This window comes from Lolium perenne, chromosome 1, assembly GCF_019359855.2.
Source record: "Lolium perenne isolate Kyuss_39 chromosome 1, Kyuss_2.0, whole genome shotgun sequence".
In the NCBI taxonomy this organism is placed as follows: Eukaryota; Viridiplantae; Streptophyta; class Magnoliopsida; order Poales; family Poaceae; genus Lolium; species Lolium perenne.
In genome coordinates, this window is record NC_067244.2 from 125846434 (window position 1) to 125869968 (window position 23535).

The 23535-nt window shown below is 44.9% G+C and overlaps 3 protein-coding genes and 1 non-coding gene across 5 annotated transcripts; 1 reads left to right on the top strand and 3 right to left on the bottom strand.

Moving 5' to 3' along the window:
* Positions 1–10934: 10934 nt before the first annotated feature.
* LOC127301304 (E3 ubiquitin-protein ligase RING1-like) lies at positions 10935–12599 on the bottom strand. Its single transcript, XM_051331521.2, has one exon. The coding sequence runs from the start codon at positions 12486–12488 to the stop codon at positions 11280–11282; it is 1209 nt and encodes a 402-aa protein (XP_051187481.1). The 5' UTR covers positions 12489–12599; the 3' UTR covers positions 10935–11279.
* Positions 12600–16065: 3466 nt separating this feature from the next.
* On the bottom strand, positions 16066–16137 carry TRNAT-UGU (transfer RNA threonine (anticodon UGU)). The gene has a single exon. It is a non-coding gene; the product is annotated as a tRNA-Thr (tRNA).
* Positions 16138–16216: 79 nt separating this feature from the next.
* Positions 16217–19972, top strand: LOC127301316 (prefoldin subunit 5). Its single transcript, XM_051331531.2, has 4 exons — positions 16217–16511; positions 16618–16721; positions 17270–17347; positions 19578–19972. The coding sequence occupies exons 1-4, from the start codon at positions 16331–16333 to the stop codon at positions 19665–19667; spliced, it is 453 nt and encodes a 150-aa protein (XP_051187491.1). The 5' UTR covers positions 16217–16330; the 3' UTR covers positions 19668–19972.
* A 362-nt stretch (positions 19973–20334) lies between these two features.
* Positions 20335–23421, bottom strand: LOC127301322 (uncharacterized). Of its 2 annotated transcripts, none has more exons than XM_051331546.2 (2): positions 23172–23421; positions 20335–22553 (listed from the first exon to the last, which is right to left on the bottom strand). In XM_051331546.2, exon 2 carries the CDS (start codon positions 22523–22525, stop codon positions 20459–20461), a length of 2067 nt encoding a protein of 688 aa, XP_051187506.1. In that variant the 5' UTR covers positions 22526–22553; positions 23172–23421; the 3' UTR covers positions 20335–20458. The 2 variants fall into 2 exon arrangements, with proteins under 2 accessions (XP_051187506.1, XP_051187503.1); XM_051331543.2 differs by having other exon boundaries at positions 20335–22559.
* Positions 23422–23535: the final 114 nt, after the last annotated feature.

A 23535-nucleotide genomic window follows, 5' to 3' on the forward strand; every position in this document is an offset into this window, starting at 1 on the left:
ACCATGGAGGGAGTAATATTTTTCAGATTTAAAAGCATGGGCTAGATGAAATAATCTTTCACAAAAGTATGAATCTAACGCCCCATAAATCAACACCGAACACAACACTGTTGTCGTTGATGTCATCACCGGAGCCATCACCGCACTATCGATGTTGACCTTGTTCTCCTCTAAAATGCACTACTACAGAGCAACGCTAAGGACAACGACATCGATACGAGCTACGGTTAAAAATATCTACGTGTGTTCGAGGAGGCCCGCGAGAAATGGACCCCAGTCGCGGAGACAACATGGGACACGGTCTTAGTTTTATGCTCATCGCCGAAATATTACCAACGGAGGTATTCCTCATAAATGACTCTAAAAACAGTGCTCCAAGAAAAATCCATTTTAGATAAAATACATGCCCTATAAATACAATACTCAACCCTCGCAGAAACCATACCCTCACTCTCTCCCTACTCTCTTCTTGTATTTGAACCAGACGTGGTGATACATGCATTTTCTATCATCGTATTTGCATCCTATAGGGATAGTTTATATTGTTGTTCGCATTAATATTGCATTATTTCCACTTATTTAGATGATTTATGAGACTTCCTTACAAAGTCTCTTGTTTTGGTAATTAGTTTCTGAGAGGCAGATAACGTCTTATTCTATATTTTTAAGTTTCAAGGATCTTCGGGGACTCAATTACATCAAGGAAAAATACCAGAAAGTTTTTCATCAGAGAGAAGAACATGCGCACAAGAAGTCAACGAGGAAGGCCACGAGGCCCAAGATGTGGCCCATGTCACGGCATGATGCCCCTGCCGCGCCATGGGGGGCCATCTAGCCCCCGTGCGTCACCTCGCCTCCATCTTTTTATGGGGAGATTTTTATCACGGAAAAAGTTATGGCGTGATTTTCCTGAAATTTATAGAGGCAACGGAGGAGGTGGAAGTCTTCTCCTGCTCAGAGGGAGGGCAGATCTTGCTGCTCTAAGGCCTTCGCCGTGGGGAATCGATCAAAACTACCATCGCAACAACTCATCCTTGGTGTAGGTGTAGGTGGTTCTCTCCATCATCCCCAACATCATCAGTGGCTCTATCTCGAAGATCAACTTCATCCCCTCATAGTTTGTGAGAGACCAAAACCCTAAATAAGTTCTAGTATTGTGTGCATGCTTGTGCTCGGTAACTTCTTGCTATTTGGAGGAGAAGTTATATTTTCAGACTGTTTTGTATACCATATGTCCATATGCCACTAATCATTGCCATGTTTCACAATCGTGAGTAGTTCCCCGTGTTCCTAAGACACAAGATGGATTGGCTATGATTTATGTATAGTATGCTATGAGTGTTTGGTCAAGTTTTATACTTTTATGTGGTTCTACGATGGTAACATACGAACGTCAAATGTGTGTTACTTCACCAATATGAACTCATAGGGTTTCACACTGGTGTAATGAAAAGGAGTACGGATAGTAGTAGATGATAGAAACCTTGTCCAAATCTTTAGAGTTGCATTGGGTGGTTTATATGATCCGGGACCTTAGAAGTTAAAGTATTGGTTGGACATTTATGTCTTAATGAACCCCTTGTTGGCTCATGTAAATGGCTTAGGGACCAATTATTTGGGATGTGTTTGCTCATGCTTCTAGATGCACCTAATTTAGGCTCCATGAGAATAAAACTTGAGAAATATTTACCATGCTTTTCTAGAAATATTTATGTCATGAAGTCTGTTCTACCCTCGGGAACGCTTGCCTCATATAATAAGTCCGTCCTCTTGCTGAAGAGAGAATTGATTTTTTTCTGAAAATAGTATTTACTTTACCGGACCACTATTTTACTTTACTTTTTATTTACTTTCACTCAAATTATAATGCAAAAAATACAAATCCATGCATCTTTCATTTTTTACTTTGTTGAATCTGATGAGCAATACCTTCAGCTCCTCGTGGGCCCAATAACTTTTTATATTTGAAAGGTACTAGAACTTATCTCCTACACTTGTGAGTTATCACGCGGCGGAGGCGCTCGAGGTGGCCTAGGGTTCTCTTGTGTCTTGTCCTGACACGAGGGAGTGCATTTTTCGTGTCTACACACGACGTCTCAACATTGTCCTCTTGAAAGTTCAGAGATGGTAAACCTAGAGGGGGTGAATATGTTTCTACAAATTTTCTTTGTTTCTTTTGCAAGTTTAGGCTTTGCGGATTATAAAGTGAGCCTAATGCAAACTAGGTGAGGCAACCTATATGATGAAACAAGATACTCAAGCACGAAGGCTATCACGCAAGTAAATAACACAAGTAAAGAGATCGGTTAGAAATAACCGAGGCACGTGTTCCCTTCCTTTGCAAGAAGGTACATCACGTTTGGAGAGGTGGGGATCCCACGAAGGATTTCCTAACACCACGAAGGCTCAACCCCAAAGGGATTTGAGTTTGGTTGGAGGAGCTTATCCCACGAAGGAATATCTCACTCACTTGTGGTAGACTTTAAAGGTAGCCTCCAAACCCTCACAAACTTCTTCTTGGAGCAAATCCACAATCCGGATGCTTCTGAGTGACTCATTTAGCCACCTAGGGTTTCCCAAAAACCCAAGGGCACCCAGCTAGCACGATGAACTCAAGGGAAAATGAGATTTGGCTTGGTGGAATCGTAGATCAAGGCCTCCTCAAGCTTTTCCCCATAGGGATTTGAATTTGGTTGGAGGAGGAGGGGGGATCTGAAGGTTTTGGAGCTCAACAATAGAGTATGAGGGAGAGAGAAATATCTTGAGCTTTTGCACTAGTCACCTTACCCCTTCAAGGAAGAAGAAGGGGCTTATATAGTCCTCCCGAGAAAAGAGTCGTTTGAGAAGTCAGAGTCGAGGCACGCGACATAGGACCCGGCAGATACCGAAAATTTCGGTGTACCACCCGGCATGCCGGGCCACATACCGGGTACCCGGCAGCAGCACCCGGTATGCTGGGCTGTGTGCCGAGTTACCCGGCAGCAGCACTCGGCATGCCGGGCTGTGTGCCGAGTTGCCTGGAGCTGCAGTTCTTCCCTCCTTCTCGGAACAACTATACCTCCCAGCATTTTTCGTTTGAAGATTATGTGGTAGGATGTGTATATGTGGCTTTTGGTAACATCCCCTTTAAGCTCATCAAGACCGCTCTCTTAGTAGAGCAGTGATTCCTATAGACTCAAATATAACCAATAGAGAAAAGAGCCAAAACACCGTCACTTCTTGAGAACATCAATTGGGGGGTCTCTCACCACCTTGCTTCCTCGTATGCAGACTAAAACCCTTTCTCACCACCTTGCAACCTCATATGTGGACTAAAACATGTGTATACACTTATAGAAACCATTAGTCCACACAATAACTACAGTGTTATTGTTAACCAAAATAACGGTTAAGGGAAAATACCCTTACACCTCTTCGTCCATATATGGTAGCACCGGGTTGGAGGTGGCCCACACTAGAGATCGAAGACGAAGTTTGCCGGATGTGGGCGGATCAGGCTAGAATCGGCCTCATCCGGATTCCTCTTCGGCCTCCCCCGTCTGGTGGTGGGTGGCGCATCTGTGGGATGTGCGGTTGTAGGCGGAGCAACCAATGATGAACCAGTTGGACCTGAGGGCGACGCTGACGTAAAAATCCCGCGTAATCTAAGGTGTAAATCTTTATAGTTAGGGCTATTTTCACAATCATAAATCGGTGTTCCAATTTGTGTTCCATTAATCTGGTTTACGTGTTTGTGAAGGAGTTGTTTATGCTATTGTGGATGGGTTGTTTATGGCTTTATGCTATCCTGAAGGTATGTGTTGCTTAATTAGGACCTTAGATTATCCTGAATGTTCTAGAAAAGTGTGGTATATTCTAAAAAAAAATCAATGCTTGTAGCTTCAGTTAATTGTGGGAGTTGTTTATAGTATCAAAAGAGGTCAGGTGTTACTTGTATAACAACACATTATCACTGATTCGTTATAGTTTATTATCCTTTGTACCTCTCTTATTTAAAAAATTAAGTTCTCTTGTGATTAGATTAGAACTCATGCATATAAAAACAGGAATCTATTTTGGGGACAACACATAAAAATGGAAACATATAATTCTCTTGTGATTTCTTTATTGAAGGAATTGGGACCAAGTCACAGTCACCAATAGAGTTCTCTTAGTTCATGCAACTGGCTTTGATAGCTGGAACTTATTTCGATGGCAATGCATACGAAATGACACGTTGATTGCAAAATATAATGAACTACTAGTGGATGGTGCGCCTAGCCTTGAAAGCCATCTCAATTAGGCTTAGTTGAATAAATTGTTTTGAAAACTTTCTTGGATTTAAATTGATTATGTACTTAATTCTGTCGATTAACTAACTTTATCCTTGTTTTTTAGTTACAAACAACTTCTCTTAACATATCTATCACCATTCTCATCCACCCTATGCCAATTAAATTTCGGTGACTGAACATAAGAAGGTCAGAGTTGATGTGGGCTTCTACGGCAAGTAAATGTTGATGTCAAGACTCCCCTGATGTTGCTGACATGATTTTTTCCTAGCTCAAGATAGACTACATCTAATGTGGATTGTCAGGTAATATGAAATGAGAAATTTGCCAATATGTAATCGTCCATATAAATATAATGCTACAGATGTGATGATGGCATTTAGTATATGAAATTAATGAAATGTTTTGTTTTAGTTCTTGGTCTGAAATGAATTAAATCTATTTTTCGGCCTTTGTGCCGTGAGTTCTTGATGTGTAGAGGAAATTATATTAATTATAGGACACCACACTACAAATGGGTATAACAGAAAACTGTAGCTGATGACCCACATATAAGGAAAGGTAAGTTTGTAATTGTTGCCAAAAAAGGGGCATTAGAGAATCTCTAACAAATACCCTAATAGGGACCACCCGTTTTTTTATAGGGCACTAGAGGGCAAAATACAGTCTCCAACAGGTGCCCTAAAATAAGGCTGCCCCAAAGTTTGCTCCTCGGTGCCCCATATTTGTGGTAGAGGGGTTTGCGCGCGGACTAGTGCCCTATCCAGGAAACATTGCGCGATAATTTCTTATGTTTCATGCCACATTATTGATGATATCTACATGTTTTATGCATACTTTATGTCATAATTATTATGCATTTTCTGGAACTAACCTATTAACAAGATGCCGAAGAGCCAGTTGTTGTTTTCTGCTGATTTTGGTTTCAGAAATCCTAGTAAGGAAATATTCTCGGAATTGGACGAAATCAACGCCCAGGGGCCTATTTTGCCACGAAGCTTCCAGAAGACCGGAGAGTCAACGAAGTGGGGCCACGAGGTGGCCAGGGGGTAGGGCGGCGCGGCCCCACCCTTGGCCGCGCCGACCTGTCTCTGGGCCCTCGTGACGCCCCACGACCTACCCTTCCGCCTACAAATAGCCTTCGTCGCGAAACCCCCAGTACCGAGAGCCACGATACGGAAAACCTTCCAGAGACGCCGCCGCCGCCAATCCCATCTCGGGGGATTCAGGAGATCGCCTCCGGCACCCTGCCGGAGAGGGGAATCATCTCCCGGAGGACTCTACACCGCCATGGTCGCCTCCGGAGTGATGTGTGAGTAGTCTACCCCTGGACTATGGGTCCATAGCAGTAGCTAGATGGTTGTCTCCTTCCCATTGTGCTTAATTGTCGGGTCTTGTGAGCTGACGAACATGATCAAGATCATCTATCTGTAATGCTATATGTTGTGTTTGTTGGGATCCGATGAATAGAGAATACCATGTTATGTTGATTATCAATTTATATATATGTGTTGTTTATGATCTTGCATGCTCTCCGTTATTAGTAGATGCTCTGGCCAAGTTGATGCTAGTAACTCCAAGAGGGAGTATTTATGCTCGATAGTGGGTTCATGTCTCCGTGAATCTGGGGGAGTGACAGAAACCTCTAAGGTTATGGATGTGTTGTTGCCACTAGGGATAAAACATTGATGCTATGTCCGAGGATGTAGTTATTGATTACATTACGCGCAATACTTAATGCAATTGTATGTTGTTAGCAACTTAATACTGGAAGGGGTTCGGATGATAACCTGAAGGTGGACTTTTTAGGCATAGATGCATGCTGGATAGCGGTCTATGTACTTTGTCGTAATGCCCAATTAAATCTCACTATACTCATCATAATATGTATGTGCATGGTCATGCCCTCTCTATTTGTCAATTGCCCAACTGTAATTTGTTCACCCAACATGCTGTTTATCTTATGGGAGAGACACCTCTAGTGAACTGTGGACCCCGGTCCAATTCTCTATACTGAAATACAATCTACTGCAATAATGTTCTACTGTTTTCTGCAAACAATCATCTTCCACACTATACATCTAATCCTTTGTTACAGCAAGCCGGTGAGATTGACAACCTCGCTGTTTCGTTGGGGCAAAGTACTTGGTTTGTGTTGTGCAGGTTCCACGTTGGCGCCGGAATCCCTGGTGTTGCGCCGCACTACATCTCGCCGCCATCAACCTTCAACGTGCTTCTTGGCTCCTACTGGTTCGATAAACCTTGGTTTCATACTGAGGGAAAATTTGCCGCTGTACGCATCACACCTTCCTCTTGGGGTTCCCAACGGACGCGTGCTGTACGCGTATCAGCCAGCCACCACTCCCATCCCCACGCCGCGCCGCCTCCTCGCTCGATTTGCCTCCCGCCGGCGACCTCTGCGCCATGGACGACGGCGAGGCCATTCCGCCGACCTTCTCCACCTCTCTAGCCGCCGATCCCCGCCCATCCCCAGCTCCGCCCGCCGCCACAGCCACCTCCGTCGCGTCCACCGTCGCATGAAAAGGTATCCTTGAAACATGAAAAGGTATCCTTGAAAAAAAAAAACAAGTTTATAACGAACATAGCGTGAATAGTACATGAGGTTTGTTCAATTTTGTCTTTTTTTTACCCCGGGTACAATGATAGTAATTTCCTCGCGAAATATTTTTATACAAGTACAATACTTGATCATATTTGGTTTCCATAAAAATGGATTTTTAAATCTTTATTTAAATTACCGGAATATTTTGGATGTACGGGGTGCTTGGCACCCATGAGCATTGATGTATTTTCCTAATTTAACCGGATTATCCTAGTAATTAAGAAATTTAGACGATTCATAAAAATGGTGGATAATCCACATCTGCCAAATAATTGCAATACCATATCCATCTCGAATATCCGCACGAGAAATATCCATATCCGTCCGGTTTGAATAATTCCGTACCATTTACATCCCTAGCTGGCGGTGAGATGATTCTGTATTTCATTCAAAATATTTCTGCTAAATACATTAGAAACTATGTTGCTCACGTGACTGAACATGCCCATACAACGGATGGATAACTATGTTCATGTCCTGGATATGTATACCATTATCTTGCCAGTTAGAGAAATCAGTCGTGAATCTAAGGCGAAATTTTTGGCCAATCTATAAAGGGAGGATTGTTTCATTGGTCCAACACTTTTTTGGACCGATTTACCCCCTCCACCAAATCAAATACAACGCACTATTGCCACCAAACCATTTTTTTTTTTTTTTCCAGTCCATCGTCCCGTGCTCTCTTCCTCCCACGGAAATAAATCAGCCCCCTCTTTTCCGAGTTCTGCTGCCTAGCACCTCTGTGCCATGGAATCAGCCGATATTGACGCCGAGACGGCAGCCCTCTTCCTTGCGCGTGGCCATAGACAGCCTACATCGCTCCAACTTGCGCCCTCGGTGTCCGCTAAAGTTGTGAGTCTTCCGGCGCGCACGAATCCTAGATCGGCGAGGTGGTAATCCATCCCCACAGAACCGAGATCGAGACCCTGAATGGGCTCTGCACAAGCTCCTCGGGAGAGAGAGGATAGGAGTACGAGCGGGACACGATTTGAGGCCACAGCTCTGCCTCTCCGCCGTGTAGCCCCTTCTCCCGTCACACAGGAAGAAAACTAACTCTCTGCTTGTTGCTCCATCCACCCCCAACTTCGAGCGCCTCCATGGCCGTCCACCCACGGCAGCACGTCGCCCCTGCTCCCAAACTCGGCCGTACACCATCACGCGACGCGCCTACCCACATCGCCTCAGGATCCCGCCGCCACGGCAGATCTGAAGCTGGCCGAGCGGTGCCGAGAGGCGATCTGAAGGGGAGGCGGCGCTGACGAACCCGAGAGACATTGACCTGCTTGGCCTATTCGTCTGCGGTCTGCCCTCGCCTGCTCTGGTATCTGGCCAAGGCGACATACACCCCGTCTGGTGAACCGTGTCCCAGGTGGTGAACTACAGCGACCGATTCCGGCCTCGGATGATGCAAGCCCGAGTCTATTTTCCAGTGGAAGCGAGCTCCTCTCCTTCCCCAATACCGCGAGGTTATATACTCTGAAGTTCTTGCGACATGCTTCTCTGCATTCTGCAGGTGTCACGAAACAAAGGCCTTAGTTGGACTACAGAGGTGGATTGTGTCAACATTCTACACATACCTTGAGCAAGAAAAATAACTAAACGTCGTTTATCTGATACCCACAAGCAGTTTTCCTGGATGTACGAACTCATCTATCATTCCCAGGGACAATATGAAAAGGTTGCTGGACATTATCCCTAGCTTTTGCAGTCTGAGGAAGCCCTGCAATGGCATGCTTTGATGAGGGGGCCTTCCATTCAGCTTGGAGTTATCTTGCTTTGACTACTAAAAGCAGCAGCAAGATCACATGATTTATCAAGGTTGCAGCATGTGTCCGAAGTATACATATAACACATGCAACCATGACAGAAGTTTTTACTGACGCCAATCAGCTGGCTTGCTGTGAACTTCATGCAGCATATATGATGGATCGTAACATACGTATGTGATGAGCCCAAAGTGAATTGCTAGCTGTGAATTCCATGCAGAAGCTCTGATCAATTTTAACGTACGCAGAGATAAATTCTTAGTTGTTTTCCTGTAAGTTCTCTTTACAACTCTAAAGCTTAATTTCAGATGCTGATCTTAGCATGTGTTTGGTTTGTGGTTAGTCGACGATTGTTCAACCAAGTTCTTTTCCGAAGGTTTAGCTTCTGCTACCGGAATGGTAGGTTTTTTTACCGTGGGAATGGTAGTTACAAATCAGAGCATTCAGCAGCATATACCGTTAAAGTAAAAAAACTAAGTACACTCATGTCCTTTTTCTAGCTTAGAATGATCATAATATTTATTTACACATCAGGTCACTTTAAACGGTCTCTTCCTTAGAACGTACTTACACAAGTACTACTGTTCCATTGTAAGATCCCATCACGGTATATCTCATCTATGTGGCAATAAGATACTCTTGAATATCATTTAGGAGCCATCTTTGCTGATGCCTCGATTTGCTCTTCGTTGGATGGGGCTGTCGGCATTGCCTTTTGGAGAATGTGGCCGCCCCATGCTGGCTCTTCTATTCCAATTGACTGACAAACGACTTAAATTGACCTCTAATTTTTATTATTGTATTTTGAAAATTAGAAAATCGATGCTATGCTATTTCACATTACACTACCATATTAAGGATTTGGCTAATATGTGGATTTAACACATGAACTGGTATTAGATTCGGCGTCGTAGACCGTAGCAACGCACGGGCTTTGGACTAGTCAATCTTAATGCACCAAGGACAAAACGGTTGACGTATCTGCAAGTACCAACTCCCAAAATGCATCCATAAATGGGAATGAGATGTACACAAAACCTGACCTGAGAAAAATACCGGCAGATTAGAAGAAGGCAACCCATCTTTCCCTACTCAGTATTCACATTTAATCTTGAAACATCATGTACAATCATTCCAGCCAGGCGAAAGGATAAAACACATCATACGTGGATTGCTGCTCTCAGCAAATCTGGTATGAACCTAGTTCGTGACAGAGAACATCCTTTCCTTTGGAAAGGGGCAGGACACCAAAGTCTTGAAGTTCAACGGCTCTAGGTGAAGGAAGGTAGCAACTGAGATAAGTATGGTTCCAGAAGTGCTAACAAAACATTGCTTAATTCATCTCCATTTGATCGATACAGTCTCAACCTCCTGTAGGAATGTCTAGGTATAACCCTATCAATAATACATACCATTTGGAAAGGAGTCAACGGAAGATAAGCATCCAGACTAATCAAAAAGTACAATGACCAATATAGGAAATTAAGCTCGTGTGAGGCCAGACTCACACTCACCCCTGGAAGCCGGCACTGACTTCATTGAAGAGATTTTCTAATTTTAGCAATAGAAGTGACAGCCGTAGTACACTGAACTCAGAAATACCTGGATTCCCGAACTTGCTAACTGCAATCATTGCATAATCTTTTATTTTGGTTGTTCCAAATTCAGGATTAACTCAGCATCGCACGATTTGAGAATGGAAGTGAAATTTCAACAAATAGGCAATGTCCTGTTCTGCCTTATATATGTGCCAAGATGGGATCCTCAAAGTGAAGGATTTTAGGGTTTATAGCACTTAATTAGATTTATCCCAAACATGAGGATGTCAAAATAACTGAAGATTATGATCACCTAGAATCAGGGATACACTAATCCAAATCGGTTAAAGGAGATCCTCCGTGCTGAAACAATGCAAGTGCCGTGTGCGCAATGATGATTAAAGTACCAGAGCTACCATGGAGCCCTAAATGCCCAGGGTTCACAGGTGCACACAACTGGGGAAGCTCATCCCAGATTGAGTAAGATCTGCAGTAGCTTCTTGTGATTATTCTAGAAAAACTATGTCATTCCTCTGTCCAGATTATCCAGATGGAGAAGATGACAATGATTAACTGCGGTGTGACTGGTTTTTCTTGATAAATTTGTTATGAGGTGTTTCAAACAAAACAATAAGCCTCTACAAGTAAAGGATATATTTTCTGTTCATCACAAACAATATTGCAGTCATTGTGTCTACAATGGTACAAAAGAACAAGAAAAGGGATTTGCCTGAAATTGGATGTGAACAATCAACTTTCTATTATAGCATCTCTAAAGTCTCAACCGTGTTGGATAAGGCAATGCAATTGCATTAACCGAGTTCTCAGCGAATTTGGATACCAAGTCAAGAAAAAATTGTACTCCCTCCGATCCATAATAAGTGTCGTGGTTTTAGTTCAAATCTGAACTATAACCACGGCAGTTATAGTAGTTCTCCAAACATAGATGGAAGAAATTTCTTCTAAAAATGGAAATAGCAGATAGTTCTGAACATGATATAATCTATAACCTACATTGCATCCGATATAAAACCGTGTTCACTATGTAAATAATACCTCCCAACTGATCACCTAATTGAGTTCAATTCTTGTTGCTCGCAACTCCATCCTGCGAGCCATTGTCCTGTGAGCTACTGCCAGCACCTCCATTGTTCCCATCTTGTTGTGGTGACACATTGAAACTCCTCTCCACCACCCTTGCAGTCTCCTCCCCTCCTTCCACAGCAGCAGCAGCAGCAGCAGAGCTCCCGGATGCAGGTGCGGCCGCGATGCCAACAGATGGCTGCGTCTTTGAGGCCTTGTTGCTCTCGTAATCAGGATCATCGGTGGGTAGCTCGAAGCGGCAAACAGGGCATGAATTGTGGAGCTCCAACCAGGGTATGATGCAGTCGGCATGGTAGATGTGGTTGCAGGGCATCTGCTTGGCCCCCTCCCCAGGTGAGAAATCTTCCCTGCACACAGCGCAGTTGGCGCCCTCCGCCGCAGCGACCATGGCATCCGTCACGACAACGTCAGGAAGCGTGGACAGGGCCGACTTGGCAGCGGGCGGCGTGCCGTAGCGGTTGGGATCGTTCTCAGCGAGCTGCTCGATGAGCTGCTCCAGGCCAGGGCCGACGAAGTAGTCCCCGAAGCTTCCACCACCGACACCGATACCGACACCGCCGTCTTCTATGCCGGCGGCGAGGTGGTCCATGACGTCCTCGAGCAGGTCGAAGATGTTGACGCCGCGCCCCCTGCGGCCGCGGAGGTAGTCCTGGAAGAAGGCGTGCGGGTCATAGGCCTCAGGCTCGTTCTCAGGTGTGGCCGCGCCGGCGGCGGAGACGGCACCGCTCCCGCTCCGGCCACCCTGAGGGCCCATGATGGTGGTGAGGAAGGTGGAGAGGTCGATGGAGTGGGTCGCGGCGGTGGAGGAGGAGGAGGAGGATTGGGGTGGGGTTGAGGCGGTGGGCATCATAGTCATAGGGGAGGAGGCGGCGGGCACCATAGGGGGGGAGGCGGCGGTGGGCACCATAGGGGGGGAGGAGGCGGTGGGCATCATAGTGGAGGCGGAGGCGGTGGGCATCATAGAGGCCATGGCGGAGCGCATCGCAGGGGAGAAGTCGAAGGTGAAGGTGGGGATGGTGGGGGCGGGGATGTTGACCTTCTCCAGGAAGTCGCCGCCGCACTCGGGGCAGGAGAGCTCGCCGGCGGCGGCGGCGGAGATGGCGAGGAGGACGGTGCGGTTGCATTGGTAGCAGAAGAACTGCTCGCGCGCGAGGGACGCGTAGTAGGCGGCGCCCGGGGTCGACATGGCGGTGGCGGCGGCGGCGCCCGGCGATCTAGGCGGGGCTGCGGCGGCGATGCGAGTTTTTTCTTTTCGGAAATTAGGTTTTCGTGTTTCTGGTATCTCGTTTAGTCCTTTTTCTTTTGTTGGGATTTTATCAAGAGCGGTGACTCCGGAGCTGGCACGTATTTTTTTTTAAAAAAAATCGAGGCCGGATAGGATGATGCGGCCGGTTTGCTTGCGGATCAGAAAACGTGAGGAGATTGAGTTTGGGTTGAATCTCTGCACAGGATTGGTTTGAAAGAGATTTTACAAAGGCTAGCAAAATGTTTTCCAGTTTGATGGCTTTTCTTTAGAAAGGCTAGCTGATTAGCTAAATTGAGTTTAGATTGGACTTATGATTTGTTTCGATTTTAGTTAGGATGCATTTGGCATTGCGGTGTATTATCATGACTTTGTTTGCTACACTTGTTTGACTCGTTCTTATAATTTTATCTACGTTTATAGCTAATATTTAGTATAATATCTTTGTCGCTTTTCGGAGCCAAGGGAGTATTAGGTTACAAGATAATCATTACGTATCACAGTTTAGCCGCTACAAATTAAGTCTTAAAGAGAAGAGGACAACTAGTCGAGACTTGGCGTGGAAGCGGCACAAAGAGGTTATTCATAAATCATACAAGGAGGACAACTAGTTGAGTGGTGTTTAGGTGATAAAGACGATTAATCACAAGATATGTTAAATTATAAATGACAACATCACAACGGAGGTAATGCCAAAGTGGGGGAGGAATTTTAATTATTTTACTATTTATGATGTTGTTTGTGCTTAAAATCGGCCACATACAACATATATAGACTAGTATTTAGAAGAGTTGAGAACTAGTATTTAAGTTAGATGTGGTGTAAAAGTTTCAAGTGACTAGTTGGAATTATCAATAGGATTGAGAGTCAATAAAATATATTTTAGGTATGTTTCAGGGATGGTATTGTGATCGAGTGTATCTCTACAAGATTTGATAGGGGTTTAATAACAATGAATGCATTGATTCAAAGGATATTTTATGGTAGAGTAAAAAAATACTTAGGGATGGATCCCGAAGATCCACCTTTTCCTCCTTCGAGCAAGGTTTTTCTCTCTCCCATCTTATTCGGAAACCACCAAGGTTTTCATAGAAATTTAGAAAATCAAGGGTGGAGGATCAAAATGGTTAACCTAGAGGGGGTGAATATGTTTCAAAAAACATGTACCTTTTCTTCCCAAGGTTTAGATTTTCCGGATAACAAAGATGAGCCTAATACAACTATATGAAAATATGCATGATGATATATCAAATTTCAAGCACGAAAGTTATCTAGTGAAAGAGCTCGGATAGAAATGACCGAGTCACATCAAGACAAAGATAAATCATGTTTTTCTTTTCATTGGGAAGAAGATAATCAATGTTGGATAGGTGTGGGTTACTACGAAGGTTCCTAAACGCCGCTAAAATCTCACCTTGTTCTGCTTGAAGCTCATCCACTCATTAGGGACTCAATCACTAGCGATAGGCCTTAAAGTGATCTCCAAACCATCACTAACTCTCTAGGAGCTTGACTCCACATATTTGATTGCTCTAGGACGGCCCTAGCACACCTAGGTTTTGCCACAAACACAAGAGTAACACGTATCTTCAAGGACACATGGAGGGATCATGATTTGGCCTGTATTTCTAGATATGGATCTTCTCTCTTATTTCCTCAAAGGGATATAAAATTTGGGTGGAGGAATTAGGAGATCTCGAGCTTCGAGGTGCCCAATGATGGAAGAGAGAGACAAAATGTACACGAAGAAGTTGAGGCTTTTATAGCATCACCCCAAAATTGCAATTGTTAAATATGTCACACCCCAACCCCCGATGTCATGTACTTCATTCACTACCCTCACTTGAATGAAAATCGAGGGGAGGACATTAGAGCTCGAAGACACGTTCACGGAGCCTAGGGTCGAATCTCAGAAGGCTCATATGACTCGAATTGACGTTGAGTAAGAGTATGTTGGGGTCATCCTCAAGAAATCGCGCAAGGGTCAAACTGTCTACCAATTCTTCCTCTGTGATTTACTAACATAATATTGAGTCAACCTCAAACAAGAAGACCGAACCTAACCATAAGGCCGGTGTACACAATATGTACCCATTCCGTGTCGGTGCTATATGTGAAGAGATACCCTAATCTAGTTATTACTAGACAACAATAATATTCACCCATCGAAACTTGTAGAGATTTGTCTTTTGTATAGCCTAGAAAATATTTCACCAAAATAATTAATGGATTTATCTTCTCAAACCTCTGATGTTTGACTATGTCTCGTTTCATTTTCAAACATTTACGATGTATTAAGTTTCTTAACGACTTCAGATAAATTTTCTTGTTCTTCTTATAGAATACATAGTTCACTATGTATACGCGTATTTATCTGATTATTGTTGTCTACTTTAGATCCAAATCTGTTCCGTTTTCGATTCAAATTTGTAGTCTGATATAATTCGTATTTAAATCTGCATCCCATCATTATTCGATCCAAATCCGTAATGTAGTAAAGAGTATTCAAGTGAGGGTAGTGAATGAAGCACATGCCATCGGAGGTGGGGGTGTGACATATTTAACAATTACAATTTCAGGGTGATGCTATAAAAGCCTCAACTTCTTCGTGTGCATGTCTCTCTCCTTCATTTGTTGGGCACCTCGAAGCTTGAGATCTCCTACTTTCTCCACCCAAATTTTATATCCCTTCGAGGAAATAAGAGAGAAGATCAAAAAGTACTCCTGTATACCCCTGCAAAATATTTCACCAAAAAAATTAATAGATTTATTTGACTACAATTTGATCCACTTATGTCTAAATAATATACTTCCCATGAAAGTTGTCTTAAATTTGTTAAAATCTGGAGGTATCTAGACAATATTTAGTGTATGGATACATCTAAATTTGGACAAGCTTAATGGGATAGATGGAGCAGCACAGAGTGAAATCTGATCCGTTTACACCCTTTACCCATGCAAAATATTTCATGACAAAAAAATTTACTCCCGTTTACCCCTGTAAAATATTTCTCCAAAAAAGTAACAAATTTTATCTGATTATTGTTGTCTATTCGAGTCTGTTTCGTTTTCAATTCAAATCAGTAGTCTGATATAATTCTTTTCCGAATATGCATCCCATCATTATCCGATCCAATTCCGTAATGTAGTAAAGAGTAAATCTGATCTGTTTACACCCCCCTTACAAAATATTCCATAACAAAAAGTACTCCTGTATACCCCTGCAAAATATTTCACCAAAAAAATAATAGATTTATTTGACTACAATTCGGTCCAGTTTTGTCTAAATAATATTCTTCCCATGAAAATTGTCTTAAATTTGTTAAAATTTAGTATCTAGACAATATTTAGTGTATGGATACATCTAAATTTGGACAAGTTTAACGGGATAGATGGAGTAGTACAGAGTAAAATCTTATCCGTTTACACCTTTACCCCTGCAAAATATTTCATAACAAAAACAAATTACTCCCGTTCACCCCTGCAAAATATTTCTCCAAAAAGTAACCTTCAGTTAAATTGCCCCCATGCAGGATCGAACTACAGACCTTCAGTTTACAAGACTGACGCTCTACCACTGAGCTATAGGGGCCAATTTGATTTCTTTGAGTAACCATTTTTATTTATACGTTACTATAAGTCCTGGCCCTGATTTTGCTTATTGATCGCTCTCGCGGCCTGGGCTCTTCCCTTCCCCCTCCCTGCCCACCAGTCAGTCCACCGCCGCCGCCTCTCCTCCCCTCTCCCCTTCCCATCTCCCCGCCGGCGGCGGCCAGAAACTAACCATGGCGAGCCCCGCGCGCATCGAAGTCGACAAGCTCAGCGTGGAGCAGCTCAAGGCGCTCAAGGAGCAGACCGATCTGGAGGTCAATCTCCTCCAGGACAGCCTCACCAAGATCCGCACCGCCGCCACCCGCCTCGAGAACGCCACCGCCGCCCTCCACGAGCTCTCCCTCCGCCCTCACGGCACGCCTCACCCAACCCTAACCCTCTCTTCTTCTCCGCACCTGCGCGTTCTTTCCACGGGGTTACCCTTTGGTTAACGCTTTCGTTTCTGATTCCGCGTCTGCAGGGAAGAAACTGCTTGTGCCGCTCACGGCGTCCCTCTACGTCCCCGGCATGCTTGACGATGCCGAGAAGGTCCTCGTCGATGTCGGCACGGGCTACTTCATCGAGGTACCTTGCTACTTGCAATTGCCAGACACCTGATTGGGTTCTGCAATAGCTTACAGTGTGTTAGTTTGTTCAGTACCTCAGTGAATCTCTCTCTCAACCTGGTGATATACATTGGGCTCATGAGCTTCTTTGGTTATACAGAAAAATATCGTATTGGTTGGTTTTCGGTGACATTTTGATATTCAGTCAACAACACACGATCAGCACAGCATCAATGCCATGAAAGTTCCATTGTTGCACAGATATTAGGCAATAACCGGTTGGCCTGTTCTTGTTCCATGTCTGGCTCAGCCTTTGTTTACCGAGAAGCGCTAATCATGAACTCTGGCTGCCTGTGATTTTTGGCCCGTTAGCTGCTTGTTGAATGAGGCATTGCTTAGAACTTTGTCCTGTTACTCATAAAATTTCATGTTTTCTGGTCTCTTTTAGAACCTAGTGAGCAACGCAGTACCCTAAGTAAACCATATGCACACTGAAATGATGTACGGAGTATCTATTTTTTGTTTGCATCTGTTGCCTTTCATATGATTATTTTTTCTTGTGCGCAGAAAACTATGACTCAAGGAAAAGAATACTGTGAAAGGAAAATTAATTTGCTCAAGTCCAATTTCGATGAACTACTTGAGGTAATATTGACAGACTGCACTGCTTTTCTCGATGCTCATTTTTGCCAACCTGGACTGGAGGATAAATTGCTTTAGTCTTCATGTTTGTTAAAATTCTAACTGAATAGAAGCAGTCAAGATACTGAAGTTATAAAGGCATTTTGAGCCCGAGTAACTTTTAGTTGAGGGACGTAGAAAAGGTCTCATGATGAAATTTGTAAGAGAAAGGTTTCCATTCACATGCTTAGAGCATCTCCAACAGGCGCGCGAAAATTCGGTGCGCTATACCTCCCTTCTGACGCGCTGTAAACGGTTGCCGCGTGCTTGGCCAAACTTTGCCCCGCCGGACGCGTCAAACTGCAGCGCGTGCGCGGGCGGTAAAATTGGACCTCCGTCGGATGCGCCAAAATACAGCGTGCGCGGCCACGCGAACGGCTAGTTTAATCGTATATCGTTTGAAACGGATCAAACAAATCAAATAAATTACGAAAATTTAACTGAAAATTATGAAATATATTAAAAGTTCGACAAACACCGACATTTTATTTAAACTAAACTAATCTACTCGGAGTCCTCCCACTCGTAGTCCGACGATCCGCTAGTCGGAGTCGTGTCGGAGACTGGAGTGGTCGTCCACTCGAAGGAGGACGAGGTGGGCATGTTCGTCGATGGTCCGGCGCCTCTCTTCTTCTCCTCCGCCCTCTTCGCCCTCCGCGCCGCCTTCTCTGCCCTCCCGCCTTCCTCGCCGCCGACTCAGCGCGGCGCCTGTCGCGGTCGGCCTTCTTCTTCGCCGCCGCCTTCGCCTTCTGCTCCTTCTTCTGAGCGTAGAATGCTTCCATGGCGGCGACGTCCTCCGGGAACGCGCGCGCCCACTCGAGGCGGAGGCGCTCGTCCTGCTCCGCCACGCGCAGGCGCTGCTCGAGCTCGCGGGCGCGCTGCCGTTGCTCGGTCGTGACGGCCGGTGATGGCGGCGCGAGCATCTCCGCCGCTCGCGCGTCCAAACATCGTCGAAGTTCATTTGCCGGCGGTGGCGGCCGAGGCGCCGTGCGACGGCTTTGCCCGCGCCGCCTCGTGCGCGGTGTCGAAGGTTCCGAGCCGGATACGCTCCTCGCCGGAGCGGATCTCCGCGTCGAAGCGGCCGCTCGGCCGCGCGCGGACGTCGCGGTAGCCGGAGGCGGAGCGGCGGCGCGGAGGCATCTTGCCAGAGCCGAGGGCGGAGCGTCGGCGCGGGAGGTAGAGCTGTGGAGAGAGGGAGAGAGAGAGACGGAGGCGGAGACACGCGGAAAGTTCAGCGGTTGGTGTACGCGCGTCGCTTCGCCTTTATAGCGCGCGCGGCAGCCGACGCGACAACTTTCCCGCGCGGGATAGCGCGAAAGCGCGGGCGCGGCGCAAAATTTTTACCACGTGCCTTTTTCCCGCGTCTGCTGGGGGTTCGCGCGGGCGCCCGCGCGCGCCAAACTGGCGGTTTTTTTGCCGCTCACGCGTTTTGCCGCGCCTGTTGGAGATGCTCTTAGGTCATATAGCCATCGTGTACAGGCTCCTCAAACTGGTGCTAATCCTCCCTGTAGCATGCAGACCTAATAGTTTGGTCGAATTTATCTTATACGCTTAGGTCATGACTTGCGTCGACACACCAAAGCATTCTGTGTAAAAATTAATTCCGTGTCGCCACCAGATTAACCTTGTGCACCGTGTCACTGGCCAAGTTGATGGAAAGATATAATTTAGTGCCTAAACTGCTGAATATATTATTAACATTTTTGAGAAAATGATTTGTTATGAGTATCAAAATCAAGGTTTAGGGCTTCCCAAATTCAAGTTGTAGAATACAAAGAGCGACATATAGGGGGCACCATTATTAGCATAGAACGCACCTGGCTGCAGTAGGAAGAATACCAATGCCTGCTAAGCATGTTATGAATATGCCATTGTTTACTAGTTTACATTAGTTATGCATATTTTGATCAATAACAATTCTTGAACTGTGCAATAGCCTGGTGGAAAGAAGTGCATTTATATTGCTGATGATAGCCACATGAATTGATTTCTTTTTACTCATTTCCATTACTAGCTAGTCATCACTATTTGTAAGGCATAAGCTAGTCCCTCAATATGATGTGTTATATAGTTGTGCTAATTCGTCTGCGTGATATCAAAAGATGGGCATTTCTCAACTGCAAGGAACATATGTAACATGAATTCAGTACAACACTCTCCCTTAGCTGATGAACATTCTCTTGTTCATGTGCAGATGGCGACGAAGAAGAAAAGCATAGCAGACGAAATGGGCATGCTCCTACAAGCTAAGTTGCGGCAGGCATCAGCAAGCCCAAGCTCGTGAGAGCCAATTGTGCGCCATGTCCCTCATTTTGTTGGATGGCTGCCGGGTGGTTGGTTTGCAGCACTCAGGACACATAGAACAAGGTTTAGCTGTTTTGGTTGTGTGTGTGTGAGGTTCTATGAGATGGTTTACCTGACCAAACCCTGTTGCCATACTCCATCCAGTGATTTTGAAAGTCAGTAGTATCGAACATGCAGCTTAGTTGCACAACTTGTACTTTATGACTTTGCACGATGCCGCTGATGTATGAGCATCAATCCTGAGTTTGTTGCATTTTTACATCTGAATGGTTGGTTTTGTTTGCACATCTCGTTCTTTTCCTGGTACTTCCTGGAGTTGTCATGTGATTTAAGAAGTAATTGTACTCGTGTATGCACCTAGCCGCCTATATGGGTACAACCAAGTTGTGGATGTAAAAACAAATTCCCCTATAACCATGTTTAAAAATCTATGGAAGAAATTGATGAGGGAAATAGCTCGGGAGATCACCCGCCTTACACTATGTTGCTGCTAAAATGATTAGTTGAGGCGCTGTCAAGAACAGAGCATATAGGTTATAACATACTCCGTTCTTTACATTTCTTAACGTGTTCTTCATCAAATTGGTATATATACATGAAAGCTGACAGCTTATTGACACTAAAAGATTCACAAACTGGCTCGATGATAATTAATTTAGACGGCAAGGCTCGGGATAATATAAAGGTTCACAGACCACTCGACAGTTAACATGAAGATTCACGGCTTATGCGTTCAACTAATACAGAGAACTTACAAAGTAGTAGATAAAATTACAAGGTAGTATTCATAGCTTGGAAACGAGATATGATGGCCTCATCCTTCACTTGCGCAAAGATTTCTCGCTCAAGACATGTAACCATGCAATCATTCGCGCACTGATCCGACAACTTATTTGTTGCCTTGTTGTTCACATAATTCACTGAAGAAAGGTTCCTCTCAACACTTGCAGTTGCTACAGGAAGGATTAGCACCAGTTTGAGGAGCCTGTACACAATATAAAAAACACGGTCCATCCTTGTTTCGACAAGCTTGATAGTAAGTTCGGCAAGTGTTTTCACTTCTCTAAACCTTTCATCTTTACGCATAGCATCAAAAAATGTTTCAAGTTGGAAGGGAAGACACCCCAGTTCAAATGTTGAGAAATCTTCCGGATAAAAGTGTGCAAGCTTAACCAACTTGTCCACATCACGAGCAGCATACGAGTCAGCAGGGTTGAATGATGCCATGCAAATAAGTAACTCCGTGTTTACCTCATCAAACATGTCATTCAGTTCTCGAATTTGACTATCAATGACATCCAAAAACATACCAACATGGTAGTAATGGAGATTCGTGGCTTCTTCGTAAAACCCTGGAGATCTTCCAACCGGCTCATACAAACCATCCATGTCCACAACTCCGACATCGTGTTCCAGACAGAAATAAGTGACCTTTTGAAGAAAACTGTCCCATCCAACATCTTCTCGTAACGACTGCAACCGTTTCTTCGTCACAGAAACAAGATCGATAGCAGTAATGATATTGTGTTCCCTCTCTTGCAAAGCACTGCCTAAGTCCTCTGTATACTCAAATATGGTTAGCAACAAATGTGCTATAAAAACGAACTCAAATGATTCGAATGATGTGAAGATGATCTGAGCTCGTACTGATTCTATGCCGCTATGCTCCTCTCCAATCGTAATGAGAGTTCGCCAAATGGAAGGATACAAAGAGATAACATGCATCACAGTTTCATAGCGAGATTGACGGCGGGTATCACAAGGCGTTCCCAAGCTCTCATGATCAAAACCATATTCAGATTCAAATGACTCATCCAATTCAAAGGCTTCAATGATATCATTAGCTTCAGCTACTCCAAGCATTCGTATCTTTCCATAGCACATCACAAAAACATCCAACAAATTATCAAGCTCTTGAAAGACCCAACCACAGTGAACATTGTGCTTAGCAAGAGCAACAATATTTGACTCAAGTTGATGGCCAAAGGAATGGACGTAATAGACAGAAGGAGACTCATCCACGATCAGCTTCTTCAGACCATTAGCATAACTCTTCATGCAACTAGCGCCATCGTATCCCAGCCCACGGACCATACAAAATTTCAAAGAGTGCGCCACGAGCAGGTTCTCAATCGTTGTTTTAACCGTCAAAGAGGTGGTGTCTTCAACTCCAACGATACCAAGGAACCTTTCAACCACCATTCCTTTTAAACCAACATACCGCAGGCAAACAGCCAGCTGCTCCTGCTGTTCCACATCACGAGATTCGTAGACAAGCACCGCGAAATAATCGTCGCCGAGATCTTCCATGATAAGCCTGCTAGTTTCTTTGGCGCAAGAGTTGATGAGCTGATCCTGTGTCTTCTTGTCTACCATTTTACGGTTGATCGGAGCGTCCTTTAGACCCAGGTTTTTAACCTCTTCAACGCCTTCTGCCAGCCAATTCAACATCTCGATAAAATCTCCCGCGTTAAGCGAGCCTTCACTTTCGTCATGTCCGTGGACCGGCAGCCCCTGTCGCAGAACAAACCTCAAGCACTGGAGCGAACGGGTCAAACGGGACATATCTAGAGCAGCCTCGGCCCGCAGCTGGTTACTGTTTGAAGCAATGGACTCGTCGTCTTCGTCACCGCCGGATCCATCAGCCCCTGCCATTGGGGAGCGTCTTTGTGCCTGTGCAGGTACCACCTGGAGCGTACTGGAAGGAGAAGGATTGGTTTGATTCCGAGGCTGGCTTCCAGCTTCAGTCGGTAAGGGTTTTGGCGTTGAGGTGGACGCCGTCTTCTGTTTCTTCGAAGCTCTGTCCCACAACGATTTCAAGTCCATGGTCTTCTTCATTTTTCACGGCCGCTCGGAGCCTCTAAATCTGTCGCTACACAAGGTGGCAAACACAAACAATTATTCACCACTGATCATTTGACCATTCAAAAGAAAAAAAAGCTGATGATTGTAGGTGCTACTGTCATCTGGACCATAATGGAGATCTAGAAATGATTAGTGTTTTGAGAATAAAAAAGTGCAAGATCCTTTTTGCCTTGTTAAAATGGTTGGGTATTGGTTGAATTCTCGGGAGATTTTGCAGAAAGAAGCGGCCACGCAAGATGGTAGTGGTGGTGGTGGAAGTGTAGTCTGTCAGTTCTAGAAGCTGTACTGAAAGTTTTGGCTGTAATTTCAGGTTGTTTGCCTGTGATTCTTGTTCATCAGTGGGTGGTTTCTCCCCGTGGGCTTGTCCAGGAGTCTCAGTGGCCGGTTTGCAATTAAGTTTCAGCTTTGCTACAGCGCCGGCCCCCAGCTAGTTGCTGGATCAGAACCATTGTTTCTACAACTAATTCCTTGGTTTTTGATTTCTGTAGGATTTCACATGTCATGACATACTATTCCTGCGTTTCCTATTCATGTGCTTCTGAAATCCTTTGAATCAAACTGGCCCTTATACTCTACTAATTAGCAACTGGAAATGACAAGACTAGATTAGAGAACTCACGGCACTGCCGAGGCGGGATTGGGGATTTGAAGAGTGGGGACCGGTGGCCGCAACCGTAATGCTGCAAGCTCGCACCGGGCCACGATTCCACCGTCGGGAGCTGCGGAGGGGAGCCGGCGGCGCGCGCCGTACAGGAGTTCGGGTGGCTTGCTCGGCTACTCGCGCCTCTCTCTGTTTTAGGCCAGAAGAAGAAGAAGGAAATTGAGGTGAAGACAGCAATGCGCAAGGCCAAGGGGGCCTCAGAGACGGGCCAAGCCCAAAGCTGGGTAGTACAGTAGGCAAGTGGGGAGATCAGCAGGGTTGTGCGGCCCACTATGTCTCGTACCCTGATTTGCTTAAAGTTATTTTCTTTTGGATACTGCTG

What these genes read in the sequence shown, in the direction of transcription:
- LOC127301304 (XM_051331521.2), bottom strand. Translation starts at nt 12,488, where the DNA reads ATGTCGACCCCGGGCGCCGCCTACTACGCGTCCCTCGCGCGCGAGCAG.
- LOC127301316 (XM_051331531.2), top strand. Translation starts at nt 16,331, where the DNA reads ATGGCGAGCCCCGCGCGCATCGAAGTCGACAAGCTCAGCGTGGAGCAG. An exon ending in GCTCTCCCTCCGCCCTCACG is followed by an intron (nt 16,512 to 16,617) that starts GCACGCCTCACC and finishes CCGCGTCTGCAG; the next exon opens with GGAAGAAACTGCTTGTGCCG. An exon ending in GCACGGGCTACTTCATCGAG is followed by an intron (nt 16,722 to 17,269) that starts GTACCTTGCTAC and finishes TCTTGTGCGCAG; the next exon opens with AAAACTATGACTCAAGGAAA.
- LOC127301322 (XM_051331546.2), bottom strand. Translation starts at nt 22,525, where the DNA reads ATGAAGAAGACCATGGACTTGAAATCGTTGTGGGACAGAGCTTCGAAG.